The 22194-nt window shown below is 43.8% G+C and overlaps 1 protein-coding gene across 1 annotated transcript in view; it reads right to left on the reverse strand.

Moving 5' to 3' along the window:
- Positions 1–22194, reverse strand: part of STAT2 (signal transducer and activator of transcription 2) — a 129030-nt gene that overhangs the window by 63791 nt on the left and 43045 nt on the right. The window contains exons 6-9 of the mRNA XM_073552239.1: positions 17892–17970; positions 8207–8292; positions 7442–7590; positions 5786–5944 (exon numbers count right to left, since the gene is read on the reverse strand). Of these exons, the coding sequence (XP_073408340.1) occupies positions 5786–5944; positions 7442–7590; positions 8207–8292; positions 17892–17970 (473 nt within the window). The remainder of the gene's footprint in view (positions 1–5785; positions 5945–7441; positions 7591–8206; positions 8293–17891; positions 17971–22194) is intronic.

The raw sequence follows: 22194 nt of genomic DNA on the forward strand, positions 1-22194 counted from the left end.
CAAAAAAAAAAAATTTGGTTTATAAATGCAAAATTAGCCAAGAATCTCCTAGTAGGTTTTGAAAAATATTTCTCTAAAGTTACAATGACAGCGGCACAATTATCGGGAATGAGAGACTATAGAAAGTGAAACTAGGCTGCTGATCACCTGACCAACAAGCAAAATGCTTGCTCGTTAGGTGAAATGACGCCGTCAACATATTTGCTCTTTACTTTTATGTATATCGAGCAGCAGCTTCCAAACTAAGGGTACCGTTACACTTAGCGATGCACCAGCGATCTCGACAACGATATGGATTGCTGGTGCATCGCTAAGTGGTCGCTAGTGAGCTGCCACACAGGCAGATCTCACCAGCAACATAGCAGCGGTTGGGGGTCACTACTTACCTGTCAGACGCGGTGATCCTGACGTCCTCCCGCCCGCATCCACGCGTCGCTCATCGGCGCCACAGGAAGCCCAGCAGGAAGCGCCCGATGAGAAATGGTCCAGGACGTTCTTGTGCGATCAGCGACAGACAGCGGGGGAGCCAGTCGGAGGTAAGTATCAGACATAGCGATATCGCTAGCAATATCGCTGCTACGTCACAAAATCGGTGACGTTACAGCGATATTGCTAGCGATATCGCTATGTGTAACAGGGCTTTAGCCGTCCTAAGTATAAATTAACAACTTTTAACCATTTCAAGGCTTCTGAACCCTAAAATGGTAAAAAGAGGTCACCTAAGACTGAACAAGGGGCAGCATTTTTATGTGGATGTCATGTGCATATACCAATAAGGCTAAATTCCCACAATGAGTACTTGGTGAGTCTTTGATGCTGCAGATTTTTACAGCAGAAAATGCAGCGTCTTACAGTTCCAGCAAAGTGAGTGGAATTTATAGAAATCTCATGCCCACTGTGTTTTTTTCCCATTCAGTGTAAAATGACCTGCAATGCATTTTTAAAATCTGCAATACATGAAATAATTTTCCCCATAGACTTGTTCGTTTGAATGAGTTTAAGAAAATCCACCATGGAGGTCATCCTCCTCCTTACAGGGACTGGAATCACACGAGAGGTTAAAACGCCCCTCCCCACCCACCTCCCTCAGTGTTTTAACAAGTATCACACCATGATTGATGCAACCTAACAAATTTTTTCAACCGATATCGTATCAAGACATCATGAAACAAAGCAAACACGGAGGGAACTAACCGTGCTGTCAGGATGGACTCCTGGAAACATAATCACCAGGAGGTCTAATATTTATTTTCCAAGATGTCCCTCCTGACAGCACCAGGGAGAATACCAAAGTACCTCCTCAGGGTGGCACCACTGCCTGGAGAACCTTTCTGCCGAAGGCAGTTTGCTGAGTAGTACATCTAATTTATAATGTTTGCAAAATGTATCTAGCAAGACCCAGGTTGCGGCCCTACAGATTTGCTCAACTGATGCTCCTGCCTTCTCAGCCCAGGAGGTGGAGACTGCTCTAGTCGAGTGGGCTCTCAATCCTTTGGGGGGGGGGGGGGGAATGATCCCCTCTGACTGGTAGACTAGGGAGATTGCTGAGGTGATCCATCTTGCGATGGTGGTTTTTGAGGCTTTTTTCCCGTATAAAATAAACAAGTTAGGATCCTGCCTCCAAATACGAGTGGCCTCTAGATATTCGATGACCGCCGGCCTAACGTCCAACGCGTGAAAGGCCTGCTCTTTCTGATTTGACGGGTTTTCACAAAAGGAGGGTAAGATAATCTCCCGTTTTAGTTTCTGAGAGGTCACTACGTTAGGTAAGAAAGCAGGGTCTAATTTTAGGATTATTTGATCCTCCCATATCTGAAGCTATGGATCCCGAGTGGACAGGACCTAAATTTTTCCTACCCTCTTCGCAGTAGTAATAGCCACTAAAAACGCCATTTTGATGGTCCGATATGAGATGGACATCTTCTGCCTGGGTACATAAGGATCTTTACAGAGGGCTTTAAGGAACAGATTCAAATCCCAAGGGGGCACCGACTGCCTTACAGTAGGTCGCAACCTCTAAATTGACCTGGCAAACCTAGCTACCCATGGGTGAGTGACCAACGAATAGTCAAAGAATGTACTTAATGCCGATATCTGGACTTTAAGGGTGCTTGGCATGAGCCCTTTATTAAAACCCACCTGGAGGAAATCTAAGATCTTTGGAATATTGGGCCTGCCGGGAACAAGATCGGACCTGCCACCTTCCAAACAGAACCTCTTCCAGATTTTATTGTATATTGAAGATGCGACTGGCTTTCTGCTAGCCTGAATCATGGTAATAACCTGGTCCGATAACCCCTGAGCTCTCAGGATGTTCCGCTCAGGATCCAAGCTGACAGATGAAGTCTTTATGGGCTTTGATGGAAGACTGGACCCTGGTGGATTATATCTTTCCTCTGGGGAAGCATAACTGAATATTCTATCGCCATGGCTCTTAGCAGTGGGAACCAACTTCTCTTTGACCAATACGGGGCGCTCAGAAGTACCTTTGCCTGATCCTCTTGGATTTTCCTGAGAACTTCTGGAATAATTGCCATCGAGGAAAAGGCATAAGACAGAGACCTGTCCCACCTCTGACTCAACGCGTCGACGGCTTCTGGATTATCCATTGGATTTAGGGAGTAAAACCTGTCAACCTTTGTGTTCTTCATGGTCGCGACTAGGTCTATTTGAGGTGTACCCCAGAGATGACACAAGTACTGGAAAACCTCTTAGTTTAGCTTCCATTCAGTCGGCCAGACTTTCTGTCTGCTCAGGTAATCGGCCACTAGATTTTTGGGATCCCTCAAGATGAACCGCCGCCATCGAAAGGACCGTTTTCTCTGCCCAGGAAAATATTCTGTACACCAGATCCTGAAGCACCCGGTGTCTGGGGCCCCCTTGGGGTCGCAAGAAAGATACCCTTGTTATGTTGTCCGATAGGATTTTTACATGTTGCCTCTTTAGATATGACTGATTTCGCCTTAGGGCTTCCCACGCGGCGTAGAGATCCCTGTAGTTGGACGACCTGAAGAATCTTGCCCTCCAAGTGCGCTCCCCAACTCCACTTGCTGGCGTCCGTAGTGATCACTATGCACAGTGAGGAAATCCAAGGAATGCCTAACTGCAGATTTTTTGACTGAGTCCACCAAAATAGTGATCTTCTCGCTGCCGGGAATAAGGACATTCCTCTGTCGGGTGATGACTGGTGCCGGTTCTAGATGGACAGGACTTCCCTCTGCAAGGCTCTACAGTGGAAATGGGCCCACCGGATACAGGGGATGCAAGCTGTTAGGAGGCCTAAAATCTTCATTGCTGACCTGATTGAACCCTGACTTCTCAGGAACTCTCGAATTCTGCTTCGCACAGTCTCCTGCTTTTCTTCCGGTAGGAAGGATGTTCTGCATCTGGAATACAATAGTACTCCCAACAAAATGTTCCTGTTTTCCGGCACCAGGTCCGACTTCTGCCAGTTGAGGATCCATCCAAGCTACACTATTGTGGATATGGTCTTCTCCCTGTGAAGTCAGAGTTCTTCCATCGAACTCATCACCAGGAGGAAATCGTCCAAGTATGGCATTATGATTATCTCTTTGCTCCTTAAGTAGGCTACCATCTTTGACACCAATTTGGTGAATACCAGAGGAGCCGATGCTAAGCCGAATGAAAGGCAATGAAACTGAAAGTGGCAGGTTTGATTCTGGATCTTTAAGGCAAATCTCAAAAATATGCACTTTTTAGATCCAGGGTACACATAAATGCATCCCTGTCTATAAGGGGAACTGTAGATTTTATCGACTCCATCCTTAATGTTTTGTACTTTACCAAGAAGTTCAAGCGCTTCAGATTTATTATAGTGCGGGATTGTCCTGATGGCTTTATGATGGTGAATAATGCTTAATCGTCATCCTTGCCCTCGTCTGCCTGGGAGATCGGAATTATAACAGCAGTGTCGACCAGCTCCCTTATGTCTGCTACCATGGGTGACTTTGTCGACAAGGTACGGGAAGCGATATACCTTTCAGGAGGAGGTGCAGTAAACTCTATTGCATAACCCTCCGCTATGGTTCTGAGAACCCACTGATGCTGGGTAATGTGGTCCCAACTTGCTGCAAACCGCTTGAGTCGCCCCCCCGACCAAGATGGCGTCATTGTCTTCTTGATCTTGAACCTGACCCAAAAGGGATCCCTTACTCTTTCCTCCTTTGTGGTGGGTTCCTCTACTGGACATCCCTTGGCCCCTGTAATCGGACTGTCTCCAAGACGGCCCTGGTTTCCAAAAGGACTGGGTCCTTCTAAACCTATCTTCAAGAAACCCTTTCTTTTTGTCCGATTCTTTCTCTAAGATGTCATCCAATGCTGGCCCGAACACCCTTAACCCTGAGAGGGGAATGGAGCATAACTTATTTTTAGCGGTGTTGTCCCCAAACCAAGTTTTGATCCAGATATTCCTAAAGGTCGCATTAAACAACGAGCCATTTCTATCTGAGAACCTTACAGATTCGGCAGATGTATGTAGAAACACAGAGCTGTCAACTAAAGTGGAGGCTATATACTGGTCTTGATCAAAGCCACGGATGTCTCCCAAGCCCGTTTCAGGAGGTTATCCGCCTTCGTGTCCATAGGGTCCTTCAGACTTCATGAGCCTTCAACGGGTATAGATGTCTTCCTTGCGACTGGTACATCTATCTTGGGAACCTCCTTCCAGATCTTAATGTCCTCAGGATCAAAGGTTAAATGATTTTTTAAAGTCCCATGGTATCACCAAACGTTTCTCCGCATCCTCCCATTTCTCCAGGACCATAGCCCGGATTTGGTCATTCACTGGGAACCTGATGCGTCTGAGCTCTGAGACCCCCAAACATCTCATCCTGTCTGGACTGCGGTTTTTGGACCTCCTCCACCTGCATCGTATCTCTGACTGCCTGGACTAGGTCATCGGTATTTTCCGAGGCAAATAAGTATCTCCTGCTCTCCTGCCCGTTCTGGATTTACCATAACTACTTCACCCCATTCTTCCTGGTCTGAACCCGGGAGCTGGGGTGGAACTAAGCTGGGAACCCGAGCTTAGTTCCATCTCCCACCGAGGTCTCATAGCTCTTGGACCTGGACTGGGAGGTTGCGGGCGGGAAAGGCTAGATATAGAGGCCTGGGACTTCTTCCCGGATTAGAGACCTCATCAGAGACAATAGGGATGGTTGTTCTTCCCTCACAACTCTGGTGGTGCAGGTGTCACACAGCGTTCTGCCATCTGCCTCTGGTAATTTTAAATTGCATATAGGGCATCGGCTGGTTTTTGCAAACGTTCTGCCACACCAAATATTCATTGTGTGAAGTTAGCCTAAGCCTCTTCTATTAAACTTTCTTTTAAGCCAATTTCTGATAACTTTATAGGACATGGCGTATTTCACAACACACTGCAATAATAAAATAAAAAATATAGACCTGATCATCTAGATGTGTTCACATGATGTGTTGACCCGCTCTGCACACTGGGTGGACTGAGGCTCCGCACAGAAGGCTCGATCTAGTGACATCATGGAACTTGCTGTGCAGGGTCTTAGACACCCAGGCTGAATGATGGAGAAGGAAACCAACAGCTTCTTCCTCCATCATTATAGTAACAGGTGTCTGCATCCCGAGGATGAAGCCAGACACAGTGCTGTATTCTGCCTAGGTCTTCCTTAGAAGACGAGAACACCAAACTACTGGAGAGTCAGGCAATAGAAAACTAACAGCAAATGGGTTTACGCTTGTATAAAACAAGATGAAAAATAGTTTTCCAGCGATGGCAGCTTAGCTTTACCTCTGTAGAAGACACAGCAGCATTTCACGCAGCCTTTCCTCTAGTTTTGGAGGGTCAATTTTCAGGGGGTCTCCTTGATAGGATACTTGAGCTGAAAGCTCCTTTAGAGTACGAAGAATACGCTTCAAGTGGAAAAACACCGTCACTGTCCTTGTCACCCTAAATTATAAATGTGAAGAGTTGTTAATTCATTAAAATGGATTTCACAACAAAACTATTAAATAGACCTGATGAGGCTGGTGTAGTTACATTGAAGGAGAAAAACCACATCATAATGGCTGTATAATCCTGTATAATATACCATGTAAGCGCTGCAGCCAGTCATTAGCAACTAATGAGTTACTTTGCTCACACTTGGATGAACCTCGGACAAGCAAAGAAAGTGGGAGAATTGCAGCCATTTAGCAGCTGCTGATTTTTGGGCCACATGAGCACTCTGTGTGCGAGATTAAGTATCTGATATTTTTATTTTACACTGGGGAACATAGCATTTAAGAAGGGGCTGTCTGTATTTTTCGGACTATAAGATGCATTTTTTTACATTAAAAACTCTTGTTAAAAAGTGTGTCTTGTAGTCCGGAAGCAGCTTCCTGTGCTGGAGGAAAACACTGACATCGCATCCTTCCCTATCACAGACAGCTCCCTCTCTCCTCCTGCCAGACACTGATATATGATCGGTCCAGTACAGGAAAGGAAGATGACAGGACTGAAGGGAGGCTGCAGAACTTTCTGCACCAGTAATTTCAGGACCTTTCTGGTCGTGTGACTGATCACATGACTTGCAAGGTGCTTGCTTGAGTTAATTAAGTGGCAGGTCCTGCAAATGTTCAGATACTGCAGCCTCCGTACAGGTCCTAATCAGGAACTGCATGAAGTGGTAATGTATAGTGTGTGTGTGTTGCAGAGTTGTGTACGACTATATGTGCATGTAGCAGTGCACTTAGCAGTGTATGTAGTCTGCATGCAGCAGTGCATTTAGCAATACATGTAGTCTGCATGTAGCAGTGCATTTAGCAGTGCATGTAGTCTGCATGTAGCAATACATGTATTCTGCATGTAGCAATACATGTAGTCTGCATGTAGCAGAGCTCTGTATGTCTAAGTCTAGTGTGTATGTAGATATGTGCATACAGAACTCCGTGTGTATGTATATATGCATGTATAGAAGAGATGTGTGTCCATATATGCGCATGTAGCAGAGCTGTGTGCGTCTACATATGCACATGTAGCAGAGCTGTGTGTGTCTACAGGGGTAGGTAACAGAACTGTGTGTGTCTATACGGGGTATGTAGCAGAGCTGTGTGTGCGCATGTATGTATGTATGTGTGTTGTGTGTATAACACTGCAGAGAGACACTAATAGATTTATTTCCTCCCTATTCTAGCCTAGTACATTAAAATTAGAGACAATGACCCCTCACTTTACACGGTCATGGAAGTTTTAATAGGAAAAAATTGTTTTTCCTATTTTCTGTGGTCTAAACCTGGAGCGCGTTTTATGTTAAGGTGCGTCTTTTAGTCTGAAAAATAATCAGTTTTATGATCAACCATAAAGATTGATCTTTAAAAATGAAGATATTCATTAAGAAACAGTAAGATACATAGTGCAGAACTCAAGCTAATATAATAAGGCACACAAGTATATATTTTTACTTGCCAAGTCTCGAGTTGTCTGAGACAAATGCTTGTGCTGGCTCCAATATAGGATACTCTTTGCCTTTGAAGCCATTCTGACAATTCATGCTGCAGAAAACCAAGAAGGGTCTCACAAAGCCCCAGGAGTTGTTTTACCTGGTCAATTATCTCCTTTAAAAAAATAAAAACAATAGTAAAGTTTTAAATGTGTCAACATCTATGCATTCAAAACTAATCAAAGCGATTAGCTTTGGGCTCTTTTAGACGCCGGTGATCATCGGTCCGATCTCGGATCATAAGGGTATGTACACACGCTGCAGATTCTGCTGCGGATCCGCAGCGGTTTTGGCCCTGCGGATCCGCAGCAGAATTAGCTGTGTCGGATTTACCTGCCGATTTTGCAAAATCCGCAAGGAAAAATCCGCAGACCAATCCGCAGCGTGTGCACATAGCCTTATGCACGGACTGGCCATGAGATTGACCATGACAGATTCATACAAACATATGAAGCTGTCATTTTCGGGGGTCACATGACTCGCGGACAGGCCAAGCATTGAGATCTGATATCGGACTGATAATCGCCGACATATAAAAGAGCCCTTATCTGGGAAACCTATGGCATATCGACAAGATATGCTCTTAAAGTCAAATTGATGCGGGTTAGGGACTGGTTGGACCACAAATGGCTTAAATGGGACAACCCTTTATAATTACCAACCTTTTTTTATACAACCAGCTTAAATAAATTACAGAAAAATCCAGCTGCCCACATCCACTCTTTTCTCACCCTGCGTTTTCTGTCCAGATCATTCAGATGGGCTTGAATCACCGCACCCCTTCTCTGGAGGTCTGGATCGGTAGGACGTGAAGCTGCTGTAAGCGATAATGCAGAAATGTTAATACAGCAGTCACTTACATTTATGATGCAAAAAATAGTTCAAGGATGTGACCAGGATACTGCTATGAATGGGTCACCGAGGAGGATACCAGGCCCAGGCTAAGCCACAGAAAACCAGAGAGGTTGGTAACTAAGTGGATGCAGACCCCTGATCCTGTCCACACAACTAGCAGTAGCCGTGGAGCATGCCTACGATGATCCTAAACGACTCGGCACAGCCGGAGAACTAACTAAGCCTAAAGCAAGAAAGGGGAAATCTAAACTGCCCCGGAGCAGACCCCCAAAGGAATAGATAGTCCCCAAACATATATTGTCGGTGAGACAAGATGAAAACACAAACGCAGGCAGAAAAATAGACTGAGCAAATGATGGGGCCCACACTGGCTAGACAGGACAGGAAAGGAAAGACACTGTCTGCAATCACGCAAAAAACCCTGCAAAAGTCCAACACGTCTGATGCAAAAAACACTGAAGTCGCACGACTTCGCCCCCACTATATCAGCACTCTGGTATATTCTGAAAGCAAAGCAAAAAGAGACCAATATAACAGGGGACAAAACAAACTGGCACATGCAGTAATATATGGGCGGTGATTCAGCAAAGCAGAGATAAACAAAACCAGATCAAATGCAAACAGAATAGCAAATGAACCACTTAGCTGGACATGCAGGGAAAGAGCAGGAGACATCAGACCTCAGGAGGCACAGGAAAAAAATCACCAGCAGGGAAAGAGGGAGACAGCTGTCTTAAATCCCAATCAGAAACCCCAGATCTCCAATTGTCTTCCTGGTTATCAGGTGGCAAGCCTCTGTCAATCAGATCAGCTCCACTACCTCCAGTAACCACCAGAGGGAGCCCAGAAAGAGAACTCTCAATCTGACCAGCTCCACTATCTTCAGTAATCACCAGAGGGAAGCCAGAGAGAGAATTCACAACAGATACCCAATTGTTATGAATGAGTCACTGGAGGAGGAAAAAACAAAAACACAAGCTAAGTCCAGAAAACCGGAGAGGTTGGTAGCTAGCGGATTGCAGACCCCTGATCCTATTCACCACAACTAACAGTAGCCGTGGGGGGTTCCTACGGTGCCCTAGACCCACGGAGAGCTAAATAAGCCTTAAGAAAGAAAGGGGAAATCTAAACTGCCCCAGAGCAGAACCCAAAGCAATAGACAGCCCCCAACATGTATTGTCGGTGAAAAACAGATGAAAACACAAACACAGACAGAAAGACAGGCTGAGCAAATGATGGGGCCCAACAAACTAGATATAAGGACAGAAAAGATGCTGGCTGCAATCACGCAAAAAACCCTGCCAAAAATAATGTCCAACACGTCTGATAGAAAAGGCCCTGAAGTCACTAGACTTCAAAATCACTATATCAGCACTCAGGTATATTCTGAAGACAGAGCAAAGAGATCAACTGATCAGAGACAAAAATGGAGTTCAGCCCGTCCCCACCAGGGCAGGCTGAACACAAACACTAAGTAAACAGACAAAATCTCATGGAAAAATAGCAGAGCAAAAACTTAGCTTTTAGTAGACAGGAACTAAACTGGATGCCAGAGCTCAGAGCAGAAAGGATCACCAGCAACCCTGCAGAGCGTCGGCTGCCTTATATCCACTCAGAAATTCCGGATGTCCAGTCACATTCCACCTGTTCAGATGACAGGTTCTTCCCATCCAGGTCAATTTCACTACCTCCTTTCACCAGCAGAGGGAGTTCATCAGACATCAGAGGTGAAGGAGAAAATGAACTCATAACACCCAATTAGTGTCTAAATGGAGTCTCTTTGGCAGTGTAAATTAGGACTAATGCAGATAACCGCAAAATGACCACTTAGAACAAGTATCATAGCCGAAAATCACAGCTTATCAGCAAATCTAATCACTATGAGGATGTAGATCAAAGCTGTAAAACTCTCCAGGATAGGTTGGAAGTTGCATCCATAATACAGACGGTAAAACGCGAATACATTATGGTCGCCTGAATTAGGCATATCCAGCATTCAAAAGTTAAATTCTTATCACCTTATACTCAATTTTTGGAAAAAGTTATAAAGAAAAGCGTTTGTTAGAGATTATATAATTGCTATTGTCTATATGTGGACTCTGATTGTACCTACATACAGACACGGTCCATGGTCATACCCTGCTCCCAAGTGTCACACTACCAAATAATAGCACAATTAAAGACTCACGCAATATTGCTAGAATTCTTTTGTGTACGTCCCAAGAAAACATGTGTGCCACGCCGCCGCATCCACCTCGACTATTTGGAAGCGTTTATAGAGAAATAAATGACTCTGGGTAATCGGAAAAACAGCAGAGAACCTTGTTCACAGGTTCATGGGTGGCTCATGGAAGCTACTACATGGGCACTTAACAGACACTGGCGGTGGAGGACTTCTTTCACGTAAAGCCCCTATTGATATACAGAATGGGCATATTTTCCTAGAGGGTCACTTTATTGAGATGTTTTGTCCTTCCCTGCCTGTTTGCCACCACATGTTAAGGGAAAGCGGTTCCACAGCTGTCAGTAACCAGCGAAAAGGGCTAATTTTTTGATCCAAAAACTGTTGCATTAGGTTAGACTTTTTGGGTAAAAAGGGCAGAGGAGAAGCAGCAAGTCTTCTGACAAATTCTGAGCTGTGCATTTTAACCCTGTCCCGACAAGTGACATAATATTACGTCACACGTCGGGTGCTGGTGTACAGAGAGGGCTCAGAAACTGAGCCGGCATCTTATCAGGGGGATACACAGATGGAATTGGCTTGTAACAGTAGGGACTGGAGCTTGCTCTGATCGCTGCTGCCGTCTACCTAATGTAGTTGCTGTTAACAATAGCTGACAGTGACATTTATATAGCATGACGGCCCCCTTTCATAGGAGCATGTATATTATTAGTTATATACAGCGAGATTGCAGTATATAGAAAAAGCAATGAAACAGATGGAGTAAAGAAAAGAATGTTTAAAAAATATATATACACGGCCTTTCATGAGTTTTATTTTTTTAAAACTTCTGTGGAAGCATGGTTGAAAAGCAATGTCTGACTTTCATGTGTTCATTTTCATAGATTTTTGATTTATTACTTTTGTCAGATTCAAGTTATTTCTGTGATCATTGTGGGTTTTTCTGTCATTAAACGAGGGGTACCAACTTTCACCACGTGTGTATCTATAAAAAAAAATTTGAACTATTCCCCTTTTCCATGTTTAACATTAAAGAAATAAAATTAAATTAAGTTTGATATTGTCATATTAATGCCTGATCTATCAAAATATCAACTTAATTAACCCATATTAATTAACCATTTTTTTTCCACTACTTTAAATAAAAAAAAAAAACAAACAAACAAACACACTCCATTTAACCTTGTAATTACAACACGAGGGAAAAGTTATGGCATTATGTAAATCTCATTATCAATAAATAGGTTTCTATTTTTTTTTTCTTCATTTGCATATCATTAACAACATTTGCAAAAAAAAAAAATCTCAATTTATTTTGTACAGAGTAGGAGCATGATGTGCAGAAATACATGCAGTTACACACCTTGGTATGTTATCAATCAGTTCATTTAAAGACTAACCGTTGTTTTAATTTTTATTTCATAAATCAATAGTACACACGAAAATAAGCAACTTTAAAATATATCTTATCAGATAGATTTCCTTATTTCTCTCCAAAATATGATCAGTCACTATCAAAATTCTCAAGGTAAAATCTGTATTCAAGGACAGACTTTCCCATTACGGAGATAGGAGACTGCAGCTACTACTGATACAATTCTATATAGACAGTATGATAGAGGAGCTAGAGACAGAGGTCCCTCCTCCTCCCTCTTCTATCTACATAAGACCTGATCAGTAGGGAATTCTCAATTCTGAGGTAAAATCTGTAATGACATACATTTTGGCAGCGCAAAAGGCCCCGTTACAGTAAGCGATATCGCTAGCAATTTCGCTGTAACGTCACTGGTTTTGTGACGCAGCAGCGATATTGCTAGCGATATCGCTATGTGTGATACTTACCTCCGACCGCTCCCCCGCTGGTTATTGCTGATCGCGCGAGAACGTCCTGGGCCGTCAGCTTCCTGCTGGGCTTCCTGTGGCGCCGACGAGCGACGCGTGGACGCGGGCGGGAGGACGTCAGGATCGCCTCGTCTGACAGGTAAGTAGTGACCCCCAACCGCTGCTATGTCTCTGGTGAGATCTGCCTGTGTGGCAGCTCACTAGCGACCATTTAGCGATGCACCAGCGATCCATATCGTTGTCGGGATCACTGGTGCATCGCTAAGTGTGACAGTACCTTAAGAAGCTAATTTTCCTGATAACATATTACAAATTTGCTTATTTTCACATGAACTATTGATTTATGAAATAAAGATTACAATCGATGGATACACTTTAAGGGAATCTGTCAGTAGAATCGTCCCTCCTAACATGTCTATATGGCCATGTTAATCATGGAACGCTGAACAAAATGATACCTTGATATCTGCGATGTGATGTCTTATTTCAGAGAAAGCCATGTTTTTCTTGTACCTAAATGAGCCGTTTAAGTCTATGGGCCACCACATAGATCCACCTGAGAATCTGCCTCCAGAGATTATTTTACATGATGGGGGGAGTTACCAGTGTGAGGTGTGATGGCCGCTCTCTGTTCTCCTTATCTCACTGCAGAGCTGTGTGTGATTACACCTGACACATCTCTAGGTTCCTCTCAGCTTCTATCTCACAGGCAGGGTTGCAAAACAGAAGCGCTGTGAGAGCTTCAGCTACTATCTTGTTTGCGAGGAGACAATGTTCTGTTCTCCTGTTCTGTGTTAGTTACATGTTTCACACTGGTAACTCTCCTGTCATTTACAATAATCTCTGGAGACAGAGTCTCATGCTGATCTGTATCTGGCCCTTAGTCCTGATCAGCTCACTTACATATAAGAAAAGCATGGATATCTATGAAATAAAACATCTGATCACATATATCATGGTATCATTTTATTCAGCTTCCTATGACCTACATGCCAACATGGAAGGCTTAGGAGGGCTAATCATACTGAAAGATGCCCTCAATGGTTGCCTGAGGAATGTTCTGCCACACTGAATGCACTTGGGCAGCATAGCATCAAGATCTGGCAGCTCCCTTTGCAATTGCTGACCAATGACTTCCAAAATGTGTTTGATGGGGGAGAAGTCCAGAGATGCTGCAGACCATGGTGACACATTTAGGCCACGCAGGCTGCTCATTGTAGCACGAGCAACGTGTAGTGTTGGGTTGTTGTGTTTGAAAAATAGCTACTTTGGATAAATGGCAGCACCACTGGTTCCATGACCAACTCAGTGTAATGCTGAGCTGTTAGTGTACCTGGAATCAAGCCTAAAGGGATTTGTCTGCCACAAATTATGCTACCCCACACCATAATTCTGGGAGTAGGACTGTTGTGTGACATTCTCTCATGAAAGCCTCTTAATGTAGATACCCACATGGTCTTGTCAGATTTAAAGAATGTCATGTAGTGATCCATTCTGTACTGGAAGTGAAATTAAACACTACTATTTGTGTTAAACAGTACTGACACAAATCATCATAAAGCATTTGCATTACAATAGGTTATGAGTTAGACGTCTAGCTACAGGTGTTCTATTGATCTCACGCTACCTCTCAAAGGCTATTATGGTGCAGGGCAAGATGGAGATCCATCCTCCTCAGCAACAACTCTTGGACATAATGTTTTTGTTTTGTACATAATGATATCCATAGATTTGTCTGGAGATGATGTGGGCAACCCCATGAAAAGGACTTCACGATGGAATGTGAAGGTGCACCAGCAGCAATTATTTTCAACACATCGGGAAGCATGTTGCTTGTGCTAAAGTGGGCAGCCTACGTGTCCCAAATAAGAGTCTCCGGACTTGTCTCCCATCAAGCACATCTGATACTTCTTTGGTCGGCAATTACGAAAGGAGCTCTCAATAGGGGAACTTTTTTTTAAGGCTTAATTTTTCATTTTAGTGCATTGAGTGTTGCAAGAGATTCCTCAGACAACAATTAATAACCTCAATGAAAGCATCATGCCAAGTGTATAAAAGGGTGTAATTTTGAACGTGGGGCACTTGATACTTAACCCCTTAACGACCAAGCCATTTTGTAGGTTAAAGACCATGCCTTAATTTTGAAATCGGACCACTGTCACTTTATGTGGTTATAACTCTGGAACGCTTCAACGGATCCCGCTGATTCTGACATTGTTTTTTCCTGACATATTGTCCTTCATGTTAGTGGTAAAATTTCTTCGATATGACTTGCGCTTATTTATGAAAAAAATGGAAATATGGCAAAAAAAATTTAAATTTTGCAATTTTCAAACTTTTGATTTTTATGCCCTTAAATCAGATATGTCACAAAAAATAGTTAATAAATAACATTTCCCACATGTCTACTTTACATCAGCACAATTTTGGAACCAATTTTTTTTTTCTTAGGAAGTTATAAGGGTTAGACGTTGACCAGCAATTTCTCATTTTTCCAACAAAATTTACAAAACCATTTTTTTTATGGACCACCTCACATTTGAAGTGAGTTTGGGGGGTCAATATAACAGAAAATACTTAAAAGTGACACCATTCTAAAAACTGCACCCCTCAAGGTGTTCAAAACCACATTCAAGAAGTTTATTAACCGTTTAGGTACTTCACAAGAATTGAAGCAATGTGGAAGGAAAAAATGAACATTTAACTTTTTTTCCCCAAAATTTTTGTTTGGACACAATTTTTTTTATTTTGTCAAGGGTTTCAGGAGAAAATGAACCACAATATTTGTTGTGCAATTTCTCCTGAGTACACCGATACCCAATGTGTGGAGGAAGACCAATCTTTAGGCGCACGGCAGTGCTCAGAAGGGAAGGAGCATCATTTGAGATTTTGAATGTCAAATTGGCTGGAATCGACAGCAGACGCCATGTCGCTTTTGGAGAGCCCCTGATGTACCTAAACAGTGGAAACCCCCATAAGTGACCTCATTTTGGAAACTAGACCCCCAAGGAACTTATCTAAATGTGTGTTGAGCAAAATTAAAAAATCATATTTTTTCCACAAAAATGATCTTTTCACCCCCCAATTTTTATTTTCCCAAGGGTAACAGGACCCCTAAAGTTATTGTGCAATTTGTCCTGAGTACGCTGATATCCCATATGTGGGGGTAAATTACTATTTGGGTGCATGGCAGAGCTCGGAAGGGAACGAGCGCCATTTGACTTTTTTGGCTGGAATTGAGATCGGACACCATGTCGCATTTGGAGAGCCCCTGTGTGCCTAAACAGTGGAAAAACCCCATAAGTGACCCCATTTTGGAAACTAGACCCCCCAAGGAGCTTATCTAGATGTGTGGTGAGCACTTTGAACCCCCAAGTGCGTTACAGAAGTTTATAACGTAGAGCCGTGAAAATAAAAAAATCATTTTTTTCCACAAAAATGACCTTTTTCCCCCAAAATTTTTATTTTCACAAGGGTAACAGGAGAAATAGGACCCCAATAGTTGTGATGCAATTTGTCCTGAGTACGCCGATACCCCATATGTGGGGTGAATCCACTGTTTGGGTGCATGGCAGAGCTCAGAAGGGCAGGAGCACCGTTTTGGAATGCAGACTTTGATGGAATGTTCTGCGGGCGTCATGTTGCGTTTGCAGAGCCCCTGATGTGCCAAAACAGTACAAACCCCCACAAGTGACCACATTTTGGAAACCAGACCCCCCATGGAGCTTAACTAGATGTGTGGTGAGCACTTTGAACCCCCAAGTACTTCACAGAAGTTTGTAACGCCCGGGCGTGAAAATAAAAAATCATATTTTTTTTCCACAAAAATGATCTTTAATGAGCTATAATTTTTCCATATTTCGTCCGACAGAGTCATGTTCAGGCTTGATTTTTGTGGGAAGAGCTGACGGCTTTATTGGTACCATTTTCGGGCACATAACGTTTTTTGATCGCTTTCTATTCTGATTTTTATGTTCATTTTTTGAATGAACAAAAACCAGCAATTTAGGAATGCTTTTTTTTCCCCCTCTGTTCCGCGTGTGGTAAAATTAGTATGGCAGCTTTATTCTTCGGGTACCTACGATTACAGCAATACCTCATTTATATCGTTTTTTATGTTTTAGTGTTTTTTACACAATAAAAACTTTTATAGAAAAAATAATTATTTTTGCATCACTTTATTCTGCGAGCTATAACTTTTTTATTTTTTTACTGATGATGCTGTATGGTGGCTCGTCTTTTTGATCGCGTGTTATTGCACTTTTTCCAAGCGGTATGATGATACCGCTTAGAAAAAGAATAATTTGCTACTTTTTGTGCTTTTTTTTACGGCGTTCACTGAAGGGGTTAACTAGGGTGACACTTTTATTGATGGGATTTTTACGGATGTGACGATACCAAACGTGTATTTTTTGTTTATTTTTTTTACATAAAAATGTGTAATATTGAGGGGATTTTTTAGGGAATTTTTTTTATTTTTTAATACTTTTTTTTACATTTTTTTTAAAAAAAGTTTGTTTTTTTTTTTACCTTGTCCCTTCATTGGACTTTGACTTTCACTTTCACATTAGGTATAATACATTGCCATGCTCCATTATTGTAATGCATTATACCAATGCTGAAAGCTGGTGTCACCATGCTATGAGCATGTTCTCACCAGCTTTCCATAGGTAAATGACCCGGAGGTTGTCATGACACCTCCGGGTCATCATGGCACAGGTCAGGCCCCGCGATTACATCGCGGGGACCGACCTGAGGCAGAGGGAGCCCCCCACCCTCTGCCTCCCCCTCTGAACGCTGCGATCGCAGCAGTGAGGGGGTTAACAGCCAGGGGCGGTGGGGGCTCCGCTCCTAGCTGTCAGTGCAGGATGCTCAGCCACTGCAGAGCTGAGCTCCTTCCAAATTTCAGCTTCTCCTGCTCATCACTGCTATGTTTGGTCTGTCAGATTGACTGACCAATCACAGTGCTGTGGGTGCAGGGACCGAGTGCAAGGGTCCCTGCCCCCCTTGCTGTGCCTCTTAGCTGTCATAGACAGCTGTCGGCACTGAACTGAAACTGCTTGTGTACACGCAGTGACAGTTCAAAGGTAGGACGTGCAGAGTCCGTCATGGTGCGGGAAGTCACCTCCTGCTATGACGGACTCTGCACGTCCATAGACATTAAGGGGTTAATAAAAGGAGATGTTTTGTATATATAGTTTCCATGTATTCATAATTTGCAAATTAGCAACTTGTATATGAATCCTATGATTTCCATAACATCACAACTTTTCTTTCTTGGGGTTGCAATTTCTGTGTTGAAAAGTGTATACATGTTTGGTATCGTTATAAATCAGACTGACCCAGGAAATAATTTTGCCAAGATATTTGTACCACACAAAGAACACCATAAAAACAAAACCCCAAAACAGAATAGCAGAATCATTTTTTGCTATTTTTTGCAATTCCCTGCACCTTTGCTTATCACATAACCTCGCTCTGATATAAAATATTTCATTTTTTTATTTTCATCATAAAAATTTCTCAACCGTACTTACATTGCAGTCTGTAAGTTTTATATCTGAAGTCAAATATTTCCTGTTGCTCCTCCAAAAATTTTACTTCTTGATCAAGAGACTGAAAATAAAGAGGAAAGCTGTCAAAAGGAGTTGCCAACATAAAATATACAGGTGCTTCTCACAAAATTAGAACATCATCAAAAACTTAATTTATTTCAATTCTTCAATACAAAAAGTGAAACTCATATTATATAGTCATCACAAACACAGTGATGTATTTCACATGTTTATTTCTGTTAATGTTGATGATTATGGCTTACAGCCAGTGGAAACCCAAAAGTCATTATCTAAGTACATTAGAATTCTTTATAACACCAGCTTGCAAAATGATATTAAAATTTGAAATGCCGGCCTACTGAAATGTATGTTCAGTAAATGCACTCAATACTTGGTCGTGGCTCCTTTTGCATCAATTACTGCATCAATGCGGCATGGCATGGAGGCGATCAGTCTGTGGCACTGCTGAGGTGTTATGGAAGCCCAGGTTGCTTTGATAGCAGCCTTTAGCTCACCTGCATTGTTGGGTCTGGTGTCTCTCATCTACTTCTTGACAATACCCCATAGATTCTCTATGGGGTTAAAGTCAAGTGGGTTTGCTGGCCAATGAAGCACAGTGATAGTGTTGTTTTTAAACCAGGAATTGGTACTTTTGGCAGTGTGGACAGGAGCCAAGTCCTGCTGAAGAATGAAATTTCCATCTCCAAAAAGCTTGTTGGCAGAGGGAAGCATGAAGTGCTCTAAAATTTCCTGGTAGACGGCTGCGCTGACTTTGGTCTTGATAAAACACAGTGGACCTACACCAGAAGATGACATGGCTCCCCAAACCATCACTGGTTGTGGAAACTTCACACTAGACCTCAAGTAGCTTGGATTGTGGCCTCTCCACTCTTCCTCCAGACTCTGGGACCTTGATTTCCAAATGAAATGCAAAATTTACTTTTATCTGAAAACAACACCTTGGACCACTCAGCAACAGTCCAGTTCTTTTTCTCCTTGGCCCAGGTAAGAGGCTTCTGGCGTTGTCTATTGGTCATGAGTGGCTTGACACAAGGAATGCGACACTTGTAGCCCGTGTCCTGGATAGTCTGTGTGTGGCGGCTCTTGAAGCAATGACTCTAGCAGCAGTCCACTACATGTGAATCTACCCCAGGCTGCAGTTATCCCGGTTGCTTGTGCACCTTTTTCTACCACACTTTTTCCTTCCACTCAACTCTCCATTAATATGCTTGGATACAGCGCTCTGTGAACATCCAGCTTCTTTAGCAATGACTTTTCGTGGCTTACCCTCCTTGTGGAGTGTGTCAATGACTGCCTTCTGAACATCTGTCATGTCATCAATCTTCCCCATGATTGTGGAACCTGCTGAAACAGACTAAGGGACCCTTTTTAAACTCTTAGGAAGCCTTTGCATGTGTTTTTTTAATTATTCTAATTTACTGAGATAATGACTTTTGGGTTTTTATTGGCTGTAAGCCAAAATAATTAACATTAACAGAAATATACACGTGAAATAGATCACTCTGTAATGACTTTATATAATATGAGATTCACTTTTTGTATTGAAGAAATGAAATAAATTAACTTTTTGATGATATTCTAATTTTGTGAGAAGCACCTGTATATTACAGAAAATCAAGGAGGAGCAAAACTATTTCTTTTTTTTTCCTCCATAATTTTTACAGCTATAGCTGTGACCCCCCTACATATCAGTGTCATAGAAATATTTTCAAATTACTTACATTCTAGTTACAGATCCTAGTTTCTAACTTTACACATTTCTAGGATAAGCATCTTCTTCACTTATACTATATATGACTAAAGTGTAAGAAAATATATGCAGTGCTCCAGTCCGATCTAACTTTCTCTTACAGCTTTTACACAAGCAACTCTTTTCTGGAACATAGAAAAGGAGTCCTGAGCAGGGGACCCTGCCATGACATCCTTCTGGAAAGAGGGCATCAGCTTACTGTTTGCCACATGGGTTTTTTTTTTTTTTGCCTTCCTCTGGATCAACATGTTAGGGCAAGTTAGGATAGGATATGGATTGAACTAGATGGACTTAAAGTCTTCCTTCAACCTTAATAACTATGTTACTATGTTAGACAGTCCTTAGACTCTGTTCACATGTCTGCTTGGACATTTTGCTTGTCTCCTGTTTGGTATCCATTGTTGAAAACATAAATAAATAAAAAGGTCCTACATGCAGAACTTTTTCTTACATAAAAAAAAAAAAAAAATTCGTTCACTTTCTCCTTTCTGCTAGTCCATGAAAATTGAACCACACACAAATGTTATCTGAGAGCAGCATGTTTTTTTTCTTTCCATGGACCCATACATTTGCCAATTTTGATATAACACTCTGCTCAAAATTGAACGTTTTCATTTTTATAGTGGTTTGAAAAAACCACTATATTGTAATCCGAACGCTGCTAACTTCTTCTTCTTCTTATTATTATTATTAAGTTGATTTCCGCAATTAATACAGCCCGAACCGCTACATGCACAGACTCCGTTGAGGTGTTGTTTCGAAGCCAGCGTCCACGAGAGGTGTGCTAAGTATTTTTCGTGTCGATCGGATTTTTAGTTTTTGCGCAATTTGCGTTTGAAATTTTTTTCCCGTCATTGGAATGCACTGTCTCCAATGCTTTTCAATGGGTAATGGCAAAACGTGCCCTGAGGCGATTGAAATGGCAGTTGAGCTCATTGATATGCGCAGGCAGACCCAGTTACTATGCCAACGCCTACGAAGGTCACATGACATCCCAAGGACAGAGCTTCTGCCACATAATATCAGCTCTTAAAGTGAAACCCACAGCACAAATGCAAATCTAGCTTCATCACATGACGCATGCCCCTGAGAGAGAATGTGTGCGCCAAAGTGGATTTAGAAGCCCAGTGAGCCACCCTGGCTCTTAAAGGGCCGACGTGCCTCAGTGATTCTTAAAGGTCCAGCGCACCGAAATGAGTCTTAAAGGGCAGGCGTGCCAAATCGAAAGCTGAGTGACCCCGGCCTCCAAATCGGAGGCTGAGCCACCCCGGCCTCCAAATCGGAGGCTGAGCCTCCAAATCGGACCCAGTGTGGCCCCGCTCAAAAAATCAGACCCAGAGTAGCACAGCCCACCAAATCGGATCCTGAGGGGCCCCGCCCACCAAATCGGACCCTGAAGGGCCCCGTCCACCAAATCGGACCCTGAAGGGCCCCGTCCACCAAATCGGACCCTGAGGAGCCCTGCCCACCAAATCAGACCCTGAGAAGCCCCGCCCACCAAATAGGACCCAGAGTGACCCCGCCCACCAAATCGGACCCTGAAGGGCCCCGCCCATCAAATCGGACCCAGAGTGGCCCCGCCCACCAAATCGGACCCAGAGGGGCCCCGCTCATCAAATCGGACCCTGAGGGGCCCCGCCCACCAAATCGGAACCTGAGGAGCCCCGCCCACCAAATCGGACCCAGATTGACCCCGCCCACCAAATCGACCACGAGGAGCCCCGCCCACCAAATCGGACCCAGATTGACCCCGCCCACCAAATCGGACCCTGAAGGGCCCCACCCACCAAATCGGACCCAGAGGTGCCCCGCCCACCAAATCGGACCCTGAAGGGCCCCGCCCACCAAATCGGACCCAGAGGGGCCCCGCCCACCAAATCGGACCCTGAGGGGCCCCAGCCACAAAATCGGACCCTGAGGGGCCCCAACCACAAAACCGGACCCTGAGGGGCCCCAGCCACAAAATCAGACCCTGAGGGGCCCCGCCACAAAATCGGACCCTGAGTGGGCCCGGCCACAAAATCAGACCCTGAGGGGCCCCAACCACAAAATCGGACCCTGAGAGACCCCGGCCACAAAATCGAACCTAGAGGGGCCCCAGTCAAAAATAGGACCCTCAGGGGCCCAGGTCACGAAATCGGACCCTGAGGGGCCCCGTCCACCAAATTAGACCCTGAGGGGCCCCACCCTCAAAATCAGACCCTGAGGGGCCCCACCCTCAAAATCAGACCCTGAGGGGCCCCAGCCACAAAATCAGACCCTGAGGGGCCCCAGCCACAAAATTGGACTCTGAGGGGCCCCACCCACAAAATCGGACCCTGAGGGGCCCCACCCACAAATCCAGACCCTGAGGGGACCCGGCCACAAAATTGGACCCTGAGAGACCCCGGCCACAAAATCGGACCCTGAGGGGCCCCAACCACAAAATCAGACCCTGAGGGGCCCCAGTCACAAAATCGGACCCTGAGGGGCCCCACCCACAAAATCAGACCCTGAGGGACCCCAGCCACAAAA

The sequence above is a fragment of the Dendrobates tinctorius genome, unplaced genomic scaffold (assembly GCF_039654945.1).
Source record: "Dendrobates tinctorius isolate UK_male_01 unplaced genomic scaffold, ASM3965494v1 ptg000187l, whole genome shotgun sequence".
In the NCBI taxonomy this organism is placed as follows: domain Eukaryota; kingdom Metazoa; phylum Chordata; class Amphibia; order Anura; family Dendrobatidae; genus Dendrobates; species Dendrobates tinctorius.